Source organism: Dermochelys coriacea, chromosome 6, assembly GCF_009764565.3.
Source record: "Dermochelys coriacea isolate rDerCor1 chromosome 6, rDerCor1.pri.v4, whole genome shotgun sequence".
NCBI classification, from domain to species: domain Eukaryota; kingdom Metazoa; phylum Chordata; order Testudines; family Dermochelyidae; genus Dermochelys; species Dermochelys coriacea.
This window is the reverse complement of record NC_050073.1, coordinates 58,109,721-58,125,721: the sequence shown is the minus strand read 5'-3', so window position 1 is coordinate 58,125,721 and position 16,001 is coordinate 58,109,721. Positions and strand designations below refer to the sequence as shown.

Sequence of the window (16,001 nt, the reverse complement as noted above, 5' to 3'; positions counted from 1 at the left end):
TTTTTTTTTTTTTATTAAACGGGGAGGGGTGGAAGAGTTGGGAAGGAAAAAGAATACTTTCCCAATAAGACGACCCCACTCCAGAGCCTCCAAGCTCCAGCATCAGCCCAAAAGGAACAGCAAATATTCCCCCAAAACAGCCAGAAGCAGCAGGGCATGATTACACTCAGCCAAGGCCCCCCATCCAGTTAATACTTCCACAGCACCTCAACGCCACCAATAGCAGCAAACCACCTGCCCCCCCCCCTTTTTAAATCCATCTGAACTCTGGTCATTATCAGGCATTTGATGAATGACTGTTTGTTCTTAACTTATCTTAGCTATTTCCTATCACAGGTCCTCTGTTGTCAGTCTCACTCTCCCTCCCCCATAAGCCTTTATCTCCCTGTTCACTTTGTATGCCGCACTTTTTTCCCTTCCCTTGTTTAGATAGTAAGCTGTATGGGGCAAAAGTCTGCCTTCCTATGTGTTTATACAGTGCCTAGCACCATGGAGCCCCAATTCCGATTGAGTTTTCGGGCAACAATGCAGAAGAAAATACTGTATTATATACCCATGCACCTAGTGCAGCTTCACACTTCCAATGGTTATGTTTAAAGTCAATCTTCTGCCTTGTGCATAAACATTGAACATAGGTATGCAACTAAGTACACCTGAAGACTGGTGGCTGGCACTGAACTCTAAGTGTGCATTTCAATAGTAAATTTCATTAGTAGCAGGAAGTTACAATTTTGTCCCCCGTGAAACACATTAAGTTTCATTTTTCAATCATGTGGAGATTTTCCATATATATGAAGAACACTCAGTTTTTAGCCTCAAGAAAAAAGTTTCAAACCGGTGTTTTTAAGGTGCAAGAAATAATTTATTTGCAAGAAATAAAATATATAAAAATATATAAAAACATTTTTAAAATCTACATAGTCTAGATTGCACAGTACCAGCTTTGTCTAGTTTTACCTGAATGTGAGGGGCATTCAGCAAAGCGCTAAGCTCCTGCCCATCTTTCTGGTGACTGGGTTTCAAAACACACTGTACCTAAAAGAGACCAAACAGTGACAATCTGCTTTGTACAGTTGGCTAATTTAGCTCTGACTAAAGGTATCTTGAAGAAAAAAAAAACTAAATGTAACTAGCTATTTTACTGAGAGAAACAAAGCAAATCTGTATATTTATTACTCTGCCTCAATATATTTATAAAAAACCCTTAAGAAATAAGACATTTATGCAATCCGAATACATGAACTATTCTAATGTGTCAAATCAGAACTGTGCTTCTCTATCTAGGCTGTTATCCAGTACATTAGAGTGACATGAGCAGAGACTACTGATGGACTAGGCTACATAGGGAATGAATAAAAGATTAAGATCTGTAAAAGGAGGGCAGTCATTAAAAAACAATAAATGAACACATCCCCACAAAAGGTAGCCTATTTACCAAACAGCATACCATTACAGACATTTCTAAAATGTCATCTGGGTGACTCAGATTACAGATAATTCCAGATTATTAATGTATTAAACTGCTTAGACTTCTTTTTCCTAGGATTGGAATATGGTCTCACTTTATTCAAATTGCCGTTTCCACCGGCAGCAAAAAAACAATGATTTTGATGCAGGGTTTCAACAGACCATGTCAAAACCTTCCCTCAGACCCTGACAGATTCATCAGGCTTCCTTGTCTGGCTCTGAAAAATCCCTGTTGACAGGGAGGGATGCCCTTTTCTTCTGCAACTCAGGATGTCAAAAAGCTTACAAGATTTACTTGGGAAAGCTGTCAAAAGAAGATGTAAATCTCATGCCATCCTGACTACCAGGTCCTGACCTGCCATCGCTCAGAGGGAAAGACAAAGCAGAAAGGACGCCCTTATCTGGTGAGGAGGCTGAAGGGGGTTCCATCCATGGCCCTTATTCCTAGTCTCATCCTCCTCTGAGAAAATAATATATGGGTTCAGAAGCACTGATGACCTTGGAAAGTCAGGCGAAAGTGACTGAAATGTCATTACAAGAGCCTTCCCCCTTTTTAGGATCAAGAGACTGCTCTCTTTCAACTTTTAGGATATTCTTTCATCCTCCACTCTTGCTGATGACTTATCAGAGAGTGGTGGTAGAGGGTCTGATACCCAGAAGCACTAAGAAAAGGGAAAAGAGAAAGATGATTGGTCCAGCAAAACATCTGAAGGTCCCAGGACGTTCTAATGCAATATTTGATTATGAAGAGCACCTGCAGCAGTGCTAGGAACTCCTCTCTCATATCTGGTCCCATGGTAAGGGCCACATGGCTATGCCCTTGGAGCTTTGATCAGCCTCGCTGTTTAACGTCTCCAAATGCTTAATTCTCCATGGTAGTGAGAGGCAGAGCTGAGCTAAGCAGGGTACTTGGTATAAAAAGTAATTTGTTGTTACATGAGAGCCGCTAACAGAATTACCTAAGAGTTTCAGAGAGAGTTTAGACAGGTCATGAAAGAGGCTTTCCTTCCAGGTTCAGCTCTGTGCGATTTCAAGATGGCCAGTGATGGAACAGTACTGGTGACCTGCAATGGATGTGCCATGTTTTCTTTCCTGCCTGTAGCCAGAACAGATTTCCTGTGTATGAAGTGCAAGTTGGTCACTATGTTGGAGGAAAAGATTACTGGATTGGAGAGGCAAGTAGAGACACTACTGAGAATCAGAGAAGGTGAGGAGTTCCTAAATAGCAAGGTTCAGGGAACATCTGTGCCCCAGGTTCAAGGAAGAAAGGAAGAGGAAGTTGGAAAAGAGGCCTTGTTGTTTTTAATCGCCAGAGACAAGAGGTCAGGGTGGCATTCCAACATCTAGAGACAGGCAAGAGTGGCACAGTGTGGCCACCAGAAAAATGCGGAGGAATGACTCATGACTGGAATGTTAAAAAAAATGGTTATAACCTATTCAGGAAGGATCAAGTAGACAAAAAAGAGAAGAGGGAGTGACGCAATGTCAAAAATGGCATTACCTGTTTCCCAGTCATTGATAACTTGGAAGAAAATGATCCTGAATGCTTATGGATCAATGTCCTAACAAAAACACCAGATGGGGTTTTGGTTGGTGTCTGCTACAGAGTACCAAATCACACTTTGGAACAGGATGACTGGCTCCTTATTTACCTATCTTTAATGTGTGTGTTGGGGGGAAAAGCTGTGTGATCATGGGGGACTTTAATTTGAGTGATGTGCTGGAGGTCTGATGTTGCCAATGCTAAAACATCCTGGAAATTTCTAAATATTACTGAGGACAATTTTCTAACTCCAAGTGTTGCAGTCAACATGGGGGAATTCTATATTAGACATCTTGTCAGAAAGAGGAACTGATCACAGAACTAAAAATTAATGGTAGCTTACATACAAGACCTGATCACATTTATAATGTGCAAACAGAATAAAGTACAGATCAATAATATTATATATATATGTGTGTGTACACACACACACACACACACACACACTATTTTGAAAGGGATAGTTTCACAAAGATGATTAAGATTATGAGCCAAATCAGCTGGGAGGAAGAATTTAATCAGAAAAATGTAAATGATAATTTTGAATTGTTTGTTTATAAACACTTTCCTAGATCTCCAAAAAGCCATAAGCCTACAAATCAAGGAAGAAAGCCATCTTGGTTAAAAAACTGACCTAGTTTAGAGGGAAAGTGAAGGCAGCTATATACAAACAATAAAATAATATATAACAAAAGGAAGCAATTGATAGTAATGAATATAAATCAGAAGCCTGGAATTGTAAAAAACTGGTAAGGGAAGCCAAGGGCCACAAGGAGAACTCTATGGTCATCAGGGATAAGGACAATAAGGAGGAGTTTTTTCAAGAATAATAGGCTCAAAAAGAATCCTTACAATTATATTGGTTCATTACTACATGGAAATGGCAGAATTGCAGAAATGTTCAATTAATATTTCTGTTCTGTATTTGAGGAGAAAAATAGATGTAGTAATATCATATGATAACACTTTCCATTCCACTAGTATATCAGAAGAATATTGAACAGCATCTACTGAAGTTAGAAATTTTAAAATCAGCAGGTCCAAATAACTTGCATCCAAGTTTTAAAAGAGCTGGCTGAGGAGTTCGCTGAACAGTGAATGTTGATTTCCAGTGAGTCTTGGAATACCAGAAGTTATTGGTGCGTCATTATTTTAAAAGGGTAAACAGGATGACCTGAGTAATTACAGGCCTGTCAGTCATCATTCCAGGGCAAGGTAATACAGCAGCTGATATGGGACTTGAATAACAAAGAATTAAAGGAGTAGAATATAATTAATGCTAATCAACACAGATTTATGGAAAATAGATCCTGTCAAACTAAATTTATATTATTTGATGAGATTACAAGTTTGTTTGATAAAGGTTACAGTGTTGATTGGAAATATCATTGGAATAATTTACCTATGATCATGATGGCGTTTCCATTACTGGCAATTTTTAAATCAAGATTGGATGTTTTTCTAAAATATATGTTCTAAGAATTATTTTGGGGAAGTTCTATGGCCTGTTATACAAAAGGTCAGACTAGATGATCACAATGGTCCCTATTGAATTTGAAATCTATGAAGCTGACATCGCCACAGTAGAACAAAAAAATCCATTAGCACCAAAGCAGAAGTCCCTAGACAGAGATTCACTAGACAGTTTGGTACTGAGAACACTGGTGAACCCTCAGAGCATCTCCACTGAGCTGTTTCGGGGAGATCAAGCCAAGGGGATCTAACAAAGATCTCAAGAAGGATGGAAATGACCCAGCTCAGAGCTGAATGTATATTTTTCTTCTTCTTTGCAGCGCCCAGAGGTTTGAGGTAGGTCAGCTGCACCATGGCCTGGTGACGTCCATCAGTTGAAGTACTATGAGACTCCTTCCTGTCAGTGCCATATGATTTCTTAGAGCTGCCAGAAACCAGAAGAACTTCTGCCAGCTTTGTCTGGCGAGCTTGAATCGTCAAAAGTCTGTTGCCATGAGGAACCTTCTTTACAGGATGTATTCTCCAGAGAGCAATCTTTCGCCATCTGTTTTGGCTTGACTGATTTTTGCACCCAAACAACTTCACAGAACCCATACTTATTTGAGATCTCCCCTTCTTCCTTGCCTGATGAAGTTTTTTGCATTAAGAAATTCTGCAGCCTCATCTGTCAATCCTTTTGGACCCCTTTGGAGAAGGACGAGCACACAGATCAATTCCTTGACAAGTGCCCCTCAGCAGTGCCAGACAACATTCTGAATGCTTGTCAGAGGCTGGAGATTTAGTGAGGCAAAAGGTGCACCTCTTGAAATAATTTCTTTGTCATCAAATCCATTGTAAGAGTTGGATCCGACATCCCCTCTAAATCTAAGGAATTTATATAAAACCAAAAAATACCTAATACAAAGAACTACCTACAATTATATACTTTTTTGTTTGGTTTATTTAAGAATTTGAGACTTTTTCCTAAGCTACTGCACAATGCATACATGGAATGGGCAGGTTTCTATACTGCTACATCTGGCAGAAATCAGAAATGGGGACCATTAGTTCGGGCAAGCTATTTATTCTGTTGCCCCATATGAACATCCACAGACATTACTGCTTCAAAAAGGGTTTATGGCCATGATTCCTACACAGTGGTTTTATGGAGGCAATGTCAGAAATTAAATTTCTTCCTCCCACCCCCCTTTTTCTTTTTTGAAGTATCCATGCCTACCAACTTGGCCAATTGAGACATTTTTCATGCATTGTGTTTTTCTTCATTCAAATTGGATCGCTATTTGGAATAGTTTCATAGTTCTTTAAATGCTTTCATTATATGTATTCAGGTGAAATACTACATTTCTCCTCTATATATTTAGTACCTTTATTACATCTGTGAGAAGATTTAATTCTGGCAGATATAATAGCATGCAGAACATGTGCATCTTACAGTGTGTCAGATTACTATGCTATGGTCTGTAATAACGTCTGCAGATGTGAACAACTGTTCACAAATGGGGTAACTGTGATTCAGCACCAGAGTTGACTTGCCAAAAATGAGACCAAGTCAATGGCAGAGCTAGTATTAAAACTAAAGGCTCTAGTCTGCACTGCCTCTTATTTTTAAATTGGTAAAGCCACAGGAGTCTCCAACAGTTCTGAAGTAATCTTTTCTGTGTATAACTTTATTCTCTATCCTGTTTAGTGGTCTTTGGTGCACACATGGCAACAGTAACTTTATACTGGCCTCTTCGTTGCAGTGGCTTAGTTTTGTAGTTAATAAATCCACACCATCTGCCACATTATTCTTCTACCCCATAAATGCTTTGCAAAAAGTCTGCCATATTAAAAAAAATTCTACCAAATTCTACCAAAAAGATTAAATTTTGTTTATAAGATATTAATTTGAAAATGTAAACCAATACCAAAACATCTAATTTTAGCTCAAATAGCTACATCAGAGCCATGAATGTGCATGCCAAATTACATTCCACAATTTGAGAGTCATCTGAAGAACAGTTTATAACTGACAGTGAAATCTGGTCTTTTGTGTGCTTCCACCCTATAATATACAAATTTTACAGGGGAGACCAGTGTTTCTCAAATTGCGGGTCCTGACCCAAAAAGGAGTTGCAGGGGGGTTGCAAGGTTATAGCAAGGGGTTGCAATATTGCCACCCTCACTTCTGCTCTGCCTTCAGAGCAAGTGGCTGTTGGCTGGATGCCCAGCTCTGAAGGCAGCACCCTACCAGCAGCAGTGCAGAAGTAAGAGTGGCAATACAATACCATGCCACCCTTACTTCTCCATTGCTACCTTCAGAACTGGGCAGCCAGAGAGTGATGACTGCTGACCTAGGGCCCAGCTCTGAAGGCAGCAACGCAGAAGTAAAGGTGGCAATAACATACCATGCCATCCTTACTTCTGCGCTGCTGCTGGCGGCAGCTCTGTCTTCAGAGCTGGGCTCCTGGCCAGGAGCTGTCACTCTGCGGCCACCCAGCTCAGATGGCAGCACCATCGCCAGCAGCAGCGCAAAGGACAATAGTACCGCAACCCCACCTACAAGAACCTTGCGACCCACCCTGCCCAACTCCTTTTGGGTCAGGACCCCTACAATTACAACACTGTGAAATTTCAGATTTAAATAGCTGAAATTAAATTTTTAGAATCCTATGATTGTGAAATTTGACCAAAATAGACCATGAATTTGATAGGGCCCTATTTATAACAGAACCAGCAACTCAGTTTTAATATTAACTTCCATATTAATGTAATCTTATTTAATGTAGGATGTGTGCATTTTTATATTACATAAGTAAGGCTATGATTTAGTTACCGGTATTTTTAGTAAAAGTCATAGACAGGTCATGGGCAATAAACAAAAATTCACAGCCCATGACCTGTCCAGGACATAATATAAATATGCCTAATTAAATCTTAATGGGGTCACTGCCTGGGCACCACTGCCACCAGGGGCACCCGGAAACCATTGCTGGGGGCCAGTGGCAGCGGCCACACCAGCCACCCTGGGACCACTGCTCAGATGATTCCCAGGGCCAGCTGCCTGGGGCCGCCCCAGCAGCGGCCAGTGTGGCTGTCCCTGGTGCCACCTGAACAGGTGGTCCCAGATACAGCTGGTTGGGTGGCCCTGGAGTCAGCCACACTCGCCCCTGCAGAAGTCACAGAGATAGTGGAAAGTCATGGAATCTGACTTCTGCGACCTCCATGACAAACAAGGAGCCCTATACATAAGTACAATAGTAAGTGTTCAGTTAAGCCCATTAAAAATGTTGGTCTAATTTCATTATTTACATACATTTGGTCTTGCAAAAAAAATTAAAACTTTTCAATCTCTGAAGCATTTAGAATTCATTCCGTGTAAGCAGGATCAAATTAAGTTTAACTAGTCCAGGTTTAGAGAGACAGTTCTTGCTAATGTGCTCTTTTAGATGCTCTTCTATGTCAAAAATTATAAACTGTATTGAATGCTGTATCAAACGCTGCTAGAGCATCAACATTTAGATCATGTTCCTCTAATCCTGGCCCCCATTTTTGTCAAGTTTAACTGACTTTTAAACCAATGTAATGACATTTGATGTTTAACACTATTTTTATTCAAGAGTCAGAGTGCACCAAATTAGTTTAGGGAGTTAATCTCCAGATAAATTCCTTAAGCCTGCATGTTTTACTTAGCCTTTTAATTAAATTAAAGTGCCTAAAAAAAAAAATAGATAAATCACAAGTTTTTGCTGACCGCTTATCAGTTACACATTTTCTCCCACAAACACTCCAGCTGAATTGCTAAACTAGCATAGTACAATTATGTAAAAAATTCTAAAATGTTTTAAAAGATAAAGCCAGTAATTCATTACAATTCTTTAAGGATTCCAAATTTAAAATAAGGATGAAGAAGCACGAACAAAGTTCTTACAGCAATTTTAGTTCACCCATATTACCTATACTCAAAAAGAAAAGGAGTACTGGTGGCACCTTAGAGACTAACAAATTTATTAGAGCATAAGCTTTCGTGAGCTACAGCTCACTTCATCGGATGCATTTGCAGTGAGCTGTAGCTCACGAAAGCTTATGCTCTAATAAATTTGTTAGTCTCTAAGGTGCCACCAGTACTCCTTTTCTTTTTGCGAATACAGACTAACACGGCTGCTACTCTGAAACCTGTGATTACCTATACTGTATGTTACATTATACATTCAACTGTTTAAAGAGTAATCCAAAATATGTACAATGTGGCAGATGAAATAGGAGTGCCAGAGCAATTTCTTGATTTTTATCCATTTCAAATTTGTAACTTTAACAATGAATAAGCTTTGTTTTTTACTTGCCTGTGCGTGTTGTCTTTCAATAAAAAAAAAAATGCACATTCACACACAGCTGCTACAATTTGAAGTTGTGCAGCCAGAACTCTATAAATTGCAACCTCCTTCTGTTAAACAAAAACCTAACCTCCAGAACAATGGAGTTGCACATTTATGTTCTTCTCCCACTCCAAAAAGAATCAGAACTGGCTCTGCCCAGTTTTTTTTGGTCCTGAAAGGTTTCAAGTTGGATTTAAAACAGGGAAGGATGGAAGTGGGAGAATGGCATTACGAAGGGTGAGCCTACACAAGTTTTCCTGCATTAAGAGGGCTCTGTGACTCTCCCATTAAGGATGTGGAAGAAGGTTTTGGCTTGCAGGACAGTAAAACAAGAATTGGAAAGGAGGTTTTCTTCTAGAAAGTGCACTAAGGGCTGAATAAAGAATATCTCCAAACAGTCTGGATTCCTTAAAGGGAAGAACAGGAAACTCAATTTGAGGACAGGTTTCTTGCCTAGGGACAAATCCACAGGCTATTGCGTATCACCACAAATACTGGCTTCTATGTGGCTGCTTAGTTGGAATTGCAGGCATATTTGTCCTGCAATTAATATTTGGAAGAGGTCTCCAAAGTCAGGTACCTTCTCCACTTTTTCTGAAAAATGGTTTTCCACTCATCTTCTAGCACCGTCTCCCACAGCTTATGACGCTGAGGCCTATTTGGTGGCACTTATGGATGAGGATATTTAGCTTTCCCGCAACAAGCCAGGCTCTTACAGAGAAAGTGGGGGGACCTGGATGCTAAGGCTGCTTGTACCCAGTTATCAGGCAGTGAAGACACAGGCATTAAAGGAGAGAGATCAAACCAGCATCCATTCTGTAAAGCTAAGTCAAAGGGTGGGGAAGAGGAAGAAAATTACTAAACAGCTCCTAAAAGACCAGCCATATCTTTATGGCTAAAATGGTTTAAAGTTTGTGTTCAAATTATGTGTGAACAAAAAATATGAATGTCCTATATTCTTCCTCATACTCTCAAAAAAATGCAAGTAATTCACCTGCGGCCAAGAGGGAAAGATTCACACCCAAAAGTTGTAGTTAATTGCATTAACGGGGGAGGGGTGGGGTGCGGGGGGAGGGAGAAGAAAGGAATGAAAATCTGCATTTTTCCAGTCTGCTGGTCTATCTGACCTTTAACAAATCCTGCTAGCAGGGGACTGAACTAGATGACCTCTCAAGGTCCATTCCAGTTCTACAATTCTATGATTATATGATTTCTAAAACTAGAAAAGGTCTAAAAAAATTAAACTAGACTCCTGTTCAAGTGCAGTTTGAGAGTAATTTTAAAAAAATCCCAAGAAATATCAGGTGCTCACTTGTTCCTAAATGGCATGACTTGGTGAAAATGGTGACCGGGGTACATGGCTCTCAAAATTTAAATTACTTTAGAGTGATTTGAATTGGAAGTTTGATGCACTCAATTGCAGTATTCATTTATTGGCTAAATATGCATTTTTCCAGTCTGTTGGTTCTGACCTTTAACAAATCCTGCTAGCAAAAATCATTTCTGCTCAATGAGGCCCCTTAATGACAGCCAAAAATATTTCATTAAATGCAAGGACTTCTAACAAATGAATGTAATATATTCTATTCTCTCAAAGCACAATAAATTCAATCTTACTTATTTTGTACAATATTTCTTTTGTCTACAGATAAATATCCTTTGCCCAGAACAGGAGGTTGCAGAATTGGCAGAGACCCTGTCATGGAGTCTTTTGGGACACCTGGGGGATATTCCACAGATGGGAAGGGATACGACCAGTAAAGTTTTATGTCTTGACTATTCCCTGATCACTACAGGATCAGAAGGTGAGGGAGGGGAACAACCTGCTCTAACCAGTGCTTGGGGCTGAACTGGTCCCTGGCAACCCCAAGATCTAAAGGAGAAGTGGCGAACAAGTATACATACCACCCCTTTTAAATTTATGTACTGGGCTTTTAGCATAGGGATAATTCAGCTCTTTCCTACATTCTTAAACTAAATTAGGAGTCTTAGCAGTTTTCAACTGAGTTTTCAGGAAGCCTCTCTTTCTGACCGTGCCTTGAAATGAAAGCTATTTAGTGACTGATAGCCATAGGAACTCTGCAAATTCATTTCTCCTGTGTCACCTGGGATCTATTAGGATAAAATAATCTGATTTTAAGCGACACTTTTAAATCAGTAGTTAAGGTAGGCATAGATCAGTGGTTCCCAAATTTGTTCTGCTGCTTGGGCAGGGAAACCCCTGGCGGGCCGGGCTGGTTTGTTTACCTGCCACGTCTGCAGGTTCGGCCGATCGCAGCTCCCAGTGGCCGCGGTTGCTACTCCAGGCCAAAGGGAGCTGCTGGAAGTGGTGCGGGCCAAGGGACATACTGACCACCACTTCCAACAGCTCCCATTGGCCTGGACCAGCAAACCGCAGCCACTGGGAGCAGCGATTGGCCGAACCTGCGGACGCAGCAGGTAAACAAACCGGCCCGGCTTGCCAGGTGCTTTCCCTGCATAAGCAGCAGAACAAGTTTGGAAACCACTGGCATAGACGATATCACCAATCCAGATGGCCAAGCAACTCTGAACTACTGAGTTATATACAACAGAATCTTTAGTCCCAAGATGCAAAGACCTAAGGATTTGAACAGTTGAAGAACTTTAAATATGGTTAAGTTTACTTCCTTCAAGGATTTCATTTTGATTCATTTTCAGGGGTATCCCTGAAGTACTGTTCAAAACTCAGAAGAATGCCAAATCCATTGTAAGTGAACAATATCTACCGATACTGGATATGAAGAGCTATGAAAAATGTTCCCATTATTACTGTAGCACCCTTCCTTTCATTGCACTTAAATGGTGTAATATTTTGCACTTAAGTACTGTACTTTTTTTGCTGTTAAATTTCTTACTATGAAAAACTGAGCTATTAACCCAAAGTTGAAAGTTATTTCATTCCTGGATGAAATGCTTAATTCTGGAAAAAGTGGATGCAGTCATCAGTGACTATTCATATATTAAGATCCATTTTATTTCATCTTTGATTATTAATAACTCAGACAAGCTTGATATACACAGATAAAACTGAATATATTTCCAATTATACAAATTACAAGTTCCAAAATATAGCATTTAGATGTATACTATACATACCTCTTGTGCTAGCTCTTGTACATTGGAGATAAGAGGATATGGAGGGCTGGCTTTGTTCATGTGCACTGTGACAGCATTGTGTATCTTAAATGCATTCTGAAAATCAGTATTTTGGACAAGTTGTAAAATGAGTGAGATATCCTCTTGGCTCTGGGGGTCTACCAAAGTGTGTTGGATATGCTTAAGAGAAGCTAACAGCTCCTCCACTTCTGGACAGAGGGGGGAAAAAAAAAAAGATGTGAGAATTAGGTTAAGCTTATTTTGTTATGCACATTCTAAACTTTTAAGATTTGTACAAAAGATAGCAGTTCAACCTTGACTGAATGAGCAATGATGCATGCACAACTGTTCATTATTTAGTCCACTAATAATAAACTTCACACTGAAGAGCAGATCATAACTAAAGAAAAGGAAACAAATTAATATAATTAGGAGTAATAAAAAAAGCTGATTAAAATCTTTGCAGATAACTTCCAGATCACAGCAGCAATTCATTCCTCACATTCTTTAGCTTCTCCAAAATAATTGGTTGCTATGAAAGGGTTTGATAATCAAAACCCATTAATAACAGATTGTAAAATATTCCCTCTTTTACGATATGAAAAAGTTAGCAGCTTTGCTAAACTAATCTACATGCTTTATTGAATATTTATAAATAGAGAACCCTATTTCAAATACAATCTTCTTCACACATTTACAATATTTGCATTAAAAGCTTTGTTTTTGTATTAGGTACATTTGTGCCATTTCCTCTTTACAGAGCATTTCTGACAAGGACAAAATTAAAAATTATATTGAGCAATTCTGAACTTAAAGGTTTGAGGACGGGGGAAGAGGAAGAAGCACAAAAAAATCCTCTTACCATACCGAATTCTGTACATTTTTAGTGTGTCAGAGTAGGAAAATTCAGACTACAAATCACTTTACCTATTAGGTTGTGAATTCTACTTGGGACATACATTTGAATAGGGTTTAATAACTTTTAGCATTGCATTTTTATACTTTACTAAACTTGCTTTTTGGGGAGAGTTTAAAAGGCTTAGATTTCTTAGCAGAAAGTAGAATTTTAGGATTGTTACAAGAGTGTGGTATTTCAATATACAGTATTTAAAACTAATCTTAATGTTTTCATTTTGAGTGACTATAAAAAGTTAATTAGCTGTGTTACAAAAGAAAATGGAACCAATCCAGTAGAACAACTTTCTCTAGAAGGCAGCTGAGGACTTAAGTTGGAAGAAGGATAAATAAGAAGGTGACAATGCAGTGTTCTATATTGAACGCAAATTAAACTACGGGTGATCTGAACAGCATTTGAACCACATGAAGGCAGATTAAGACTATAAAAGCCTCTGTGGGAGAAGCCTTCCCTCTTTTGAGATTGAGGATCAGGGAATTTCTGACTATTCCCCATTGGTCTTCTGCCTCATGCATTTCTTCATCCTCTGGGGTGTTCTAACTTCACAACTCTTGGTGCTCCTGGTAAATCTTTGAAGTGCAGATCCCAATCTGGTAAGTAGGCACCAATGTGTTGCATGCATATATATATTTTTGCCTGTAAGATGTGCCCGTTGCTCAATCATCTTTCTAAAGCGGTAGTTTCCGCTCTCTCTAAATGCTTTAAAGGCCCCTTTCATCATAAATTCTGATGAGGATTCTGGGTTGAAGTCTCTTTTGTAGGCTATAGAAAGCATCTGGCACTCTGTGCTGCCTTGAGTGTTTATCCATCACAGAACCAGAGTGGGCCTGTTGGGCTTCCTGGGAAAGCTGGGTTTAGAAACAAGGTTAGACATTTTTGGTCTAGATGGGGTGAGTTATTCTGGCATTAGAGGAAGATAGAACAGGGAAATGCCTTGCATAAGGGTTGGAATTAAGTTTGTGGCTTTTCTAACGCTCTTCTGAAGTCTTGTAGAGCTGCAATGATTGTCTGTTTTGTTTAGCCAGATCACTGAGGAAGGAGATGAGTGACACTGAGTATGGAATGGAGACATTAGACCTGGATGAAGGTGTTTTGGGGGAGATGTAGGCAACTGTCCTCTCTGTGAAACTGAGGCACGCTTTTGTACCTTTGGACCTTGAGAAGCAGTGTCTAGAATTAGGCAAAGGCAGATCCCTGGAGGAAGGGGCACTTTTTTTTTTTTTTTTTTTTTTTTTGCAAAGCACAGACCAAAGACTCCCTGATTGTAAAGTTACCATTTTATCCCTTTTCCCGACCTTAGTGTCCCCTGTACCATCAGGGAAATGGGGGAAAGGGTATGCTGCAGCAGCTGGACTGGAGTTCAGCACCAGCTGTCCAGTCTCATCCCTGTGAGACATACCATGGAGTATAGTCAGGTTATAGTAATACTGGATATTTCATACACAAGGCCAAATGCATATTGGAATAAGGTATCCTAAGGTAATCAGTGTCTCAGCAGAAAGCTATAGATGCAGCTATGTAAAAAACCATGCTCCTGATCCCCATTCCCACAGTGGTATCTAAAGTTTGTTCTTTACTTTTCCATCCAGATCAGCCGGCAAGAGTATTCACCAACAGAGCATTGTCAGATGGCAAACCCCTTGTAAAACGAGTGATGTAGATCACCAAAATGGTGACTGGTTCTGATGAACGAAAACATTTGGACTCACAGAAAAGTGAAAAATTCAGGTGCTATAGCATGCAATTTTTTAGAAATACCTGTCCAATTAACCTTGTTACACACCTAATTACATTCAGCAATCTGACTCACATTCTGCCAGTGGGATACTAACCAGACATATACAATAAATGTAACTAAACACTCTATAGTTTTCTCTTTCAAGTTTACTTCGTTCCATCACTCTCCATTCACTCTCCTTGTCTGTTATGTACTTTTCCTCCCACTTCTATTTATTCTCTCTAAATGTTCCTTTTCTCTTTACAAACCTAAAAATTCTCCCTCTATACAGGCCACAGCTGTACCCCCATCTGCCCACTTCCTGGCTACTTCTACATTTCCCCAACCAATCCACCAACAGTTGACTGATTCCATCTCCCTTTTTCTTTCTAGCCCCCTACAAAGTCTTGCACCCCATGTGTCCATCACACTGTTCTCCTTTGGCAGTTATTTTGCCCTGATCATGCACGTGTGTTAAAGGCCAGAGTTCTATACTATCTGTGAGACACATGAAAGTAACAGGGAACAAGCAAGGAAATGGTGGGGAGAGACTTCATGGGAAGATAAAAGAGGAATGGGAATGGAATTAGGTATTCCCACAGGGCAGGGACTTTTAAAAGATAGATGCCTGTACATCCCAATTTACCCAATTAATAAATATTTCAGTCATATACATAAAAATCTATAATGAGCTTACTGGAAACTAATATTTTCCCAGACTCATATTTCTGAATCCTAGATTAAGGGATACATCTGTGTACAGTATACCTAAATAAGCTCCAGTTCATTCCCCCACCTTTTGCCAATGAGAGATCAGTCTATTACATCCACTCCCACCTTTGAACATTTTTCAATTATAAATATTTTCCTTAAGACAAAAAAGTTAAGAAATACTACTTAAAGAAAGGTAAACCATCTCTACTCACAGAGAAAGTGAGGCTTCTTTTGGATACTGCAGGTCCATTATATATCAAAGACTATTTCTGAACCCAAATACTCCTTGCTTTATTCCCCGTTTATGAGAAAAGCTGCAGCCTTTCCTGCTAGTTTAAGAAATGGCAGGGAAGAGGTCTGAGCACTATGTAACGTGTGTATTAATCAAAAGTCTGGCAGGAGAAAAGAAATATGCAACTGCAGGGGAGGATTCCTGTTGCAGTTTGACATGTTAGCAGATTAGAAAAGGAGGGAAAGGAAATAATAGCGGTCATTTGTTATTTTAAATACAGGTTACATACTGCATATACCTCAAAAGTGCAATATGGATAGGAGCGACAATATTAACTGAGACATGTATTGCTAATCTATGCAAATCATCTATGTCAATAGATTAATTTATTTCATATTCTTTTGTGACCTCAAGTTCTCCTTAATCCTCCGCTGTACCTAGACATCTGGGTTAAGAAATAGCTATGG

The 16,001-nt window shown here is 39.5% G+C and overlaps 1 protein-coding gene across 9 annotated transcripts in view; it reads right to left on the bottom strand.

Moving 5' to 3' along the window:
• Nucleotides 1-16,001, bottom strand: part of PALS1 (protein associated with LIN7 1, MAGUK family member) — a 157,909-nt gene that overhangs the window by 49,215 nt on the left and 92,693 nt on the right. For 6 of the 9 annotated variants that reach the window (XM_043517395.1, XM_038405030.2, XM_038405028.1 and 3 more), the window contains 2 exons: nt 11,956-12,164; nt 958-1,035 (listed from right to left, as the gene is read on the bottom strand). In XM_043517395.1, coding sequence (XP_043373330.1) covers nt 958-1,035; nt 11,956-12,164 — 287 coding nt within the window. The remainder of the gene's footprint in view (nt 1-957; nt 1,036-11,955; nt 12,165-16,001) is intronic. The other 3 variants (XM_038405034.2, XM_038405031.2, XM_043517397.1) reach the window with 1 other exon arrangement.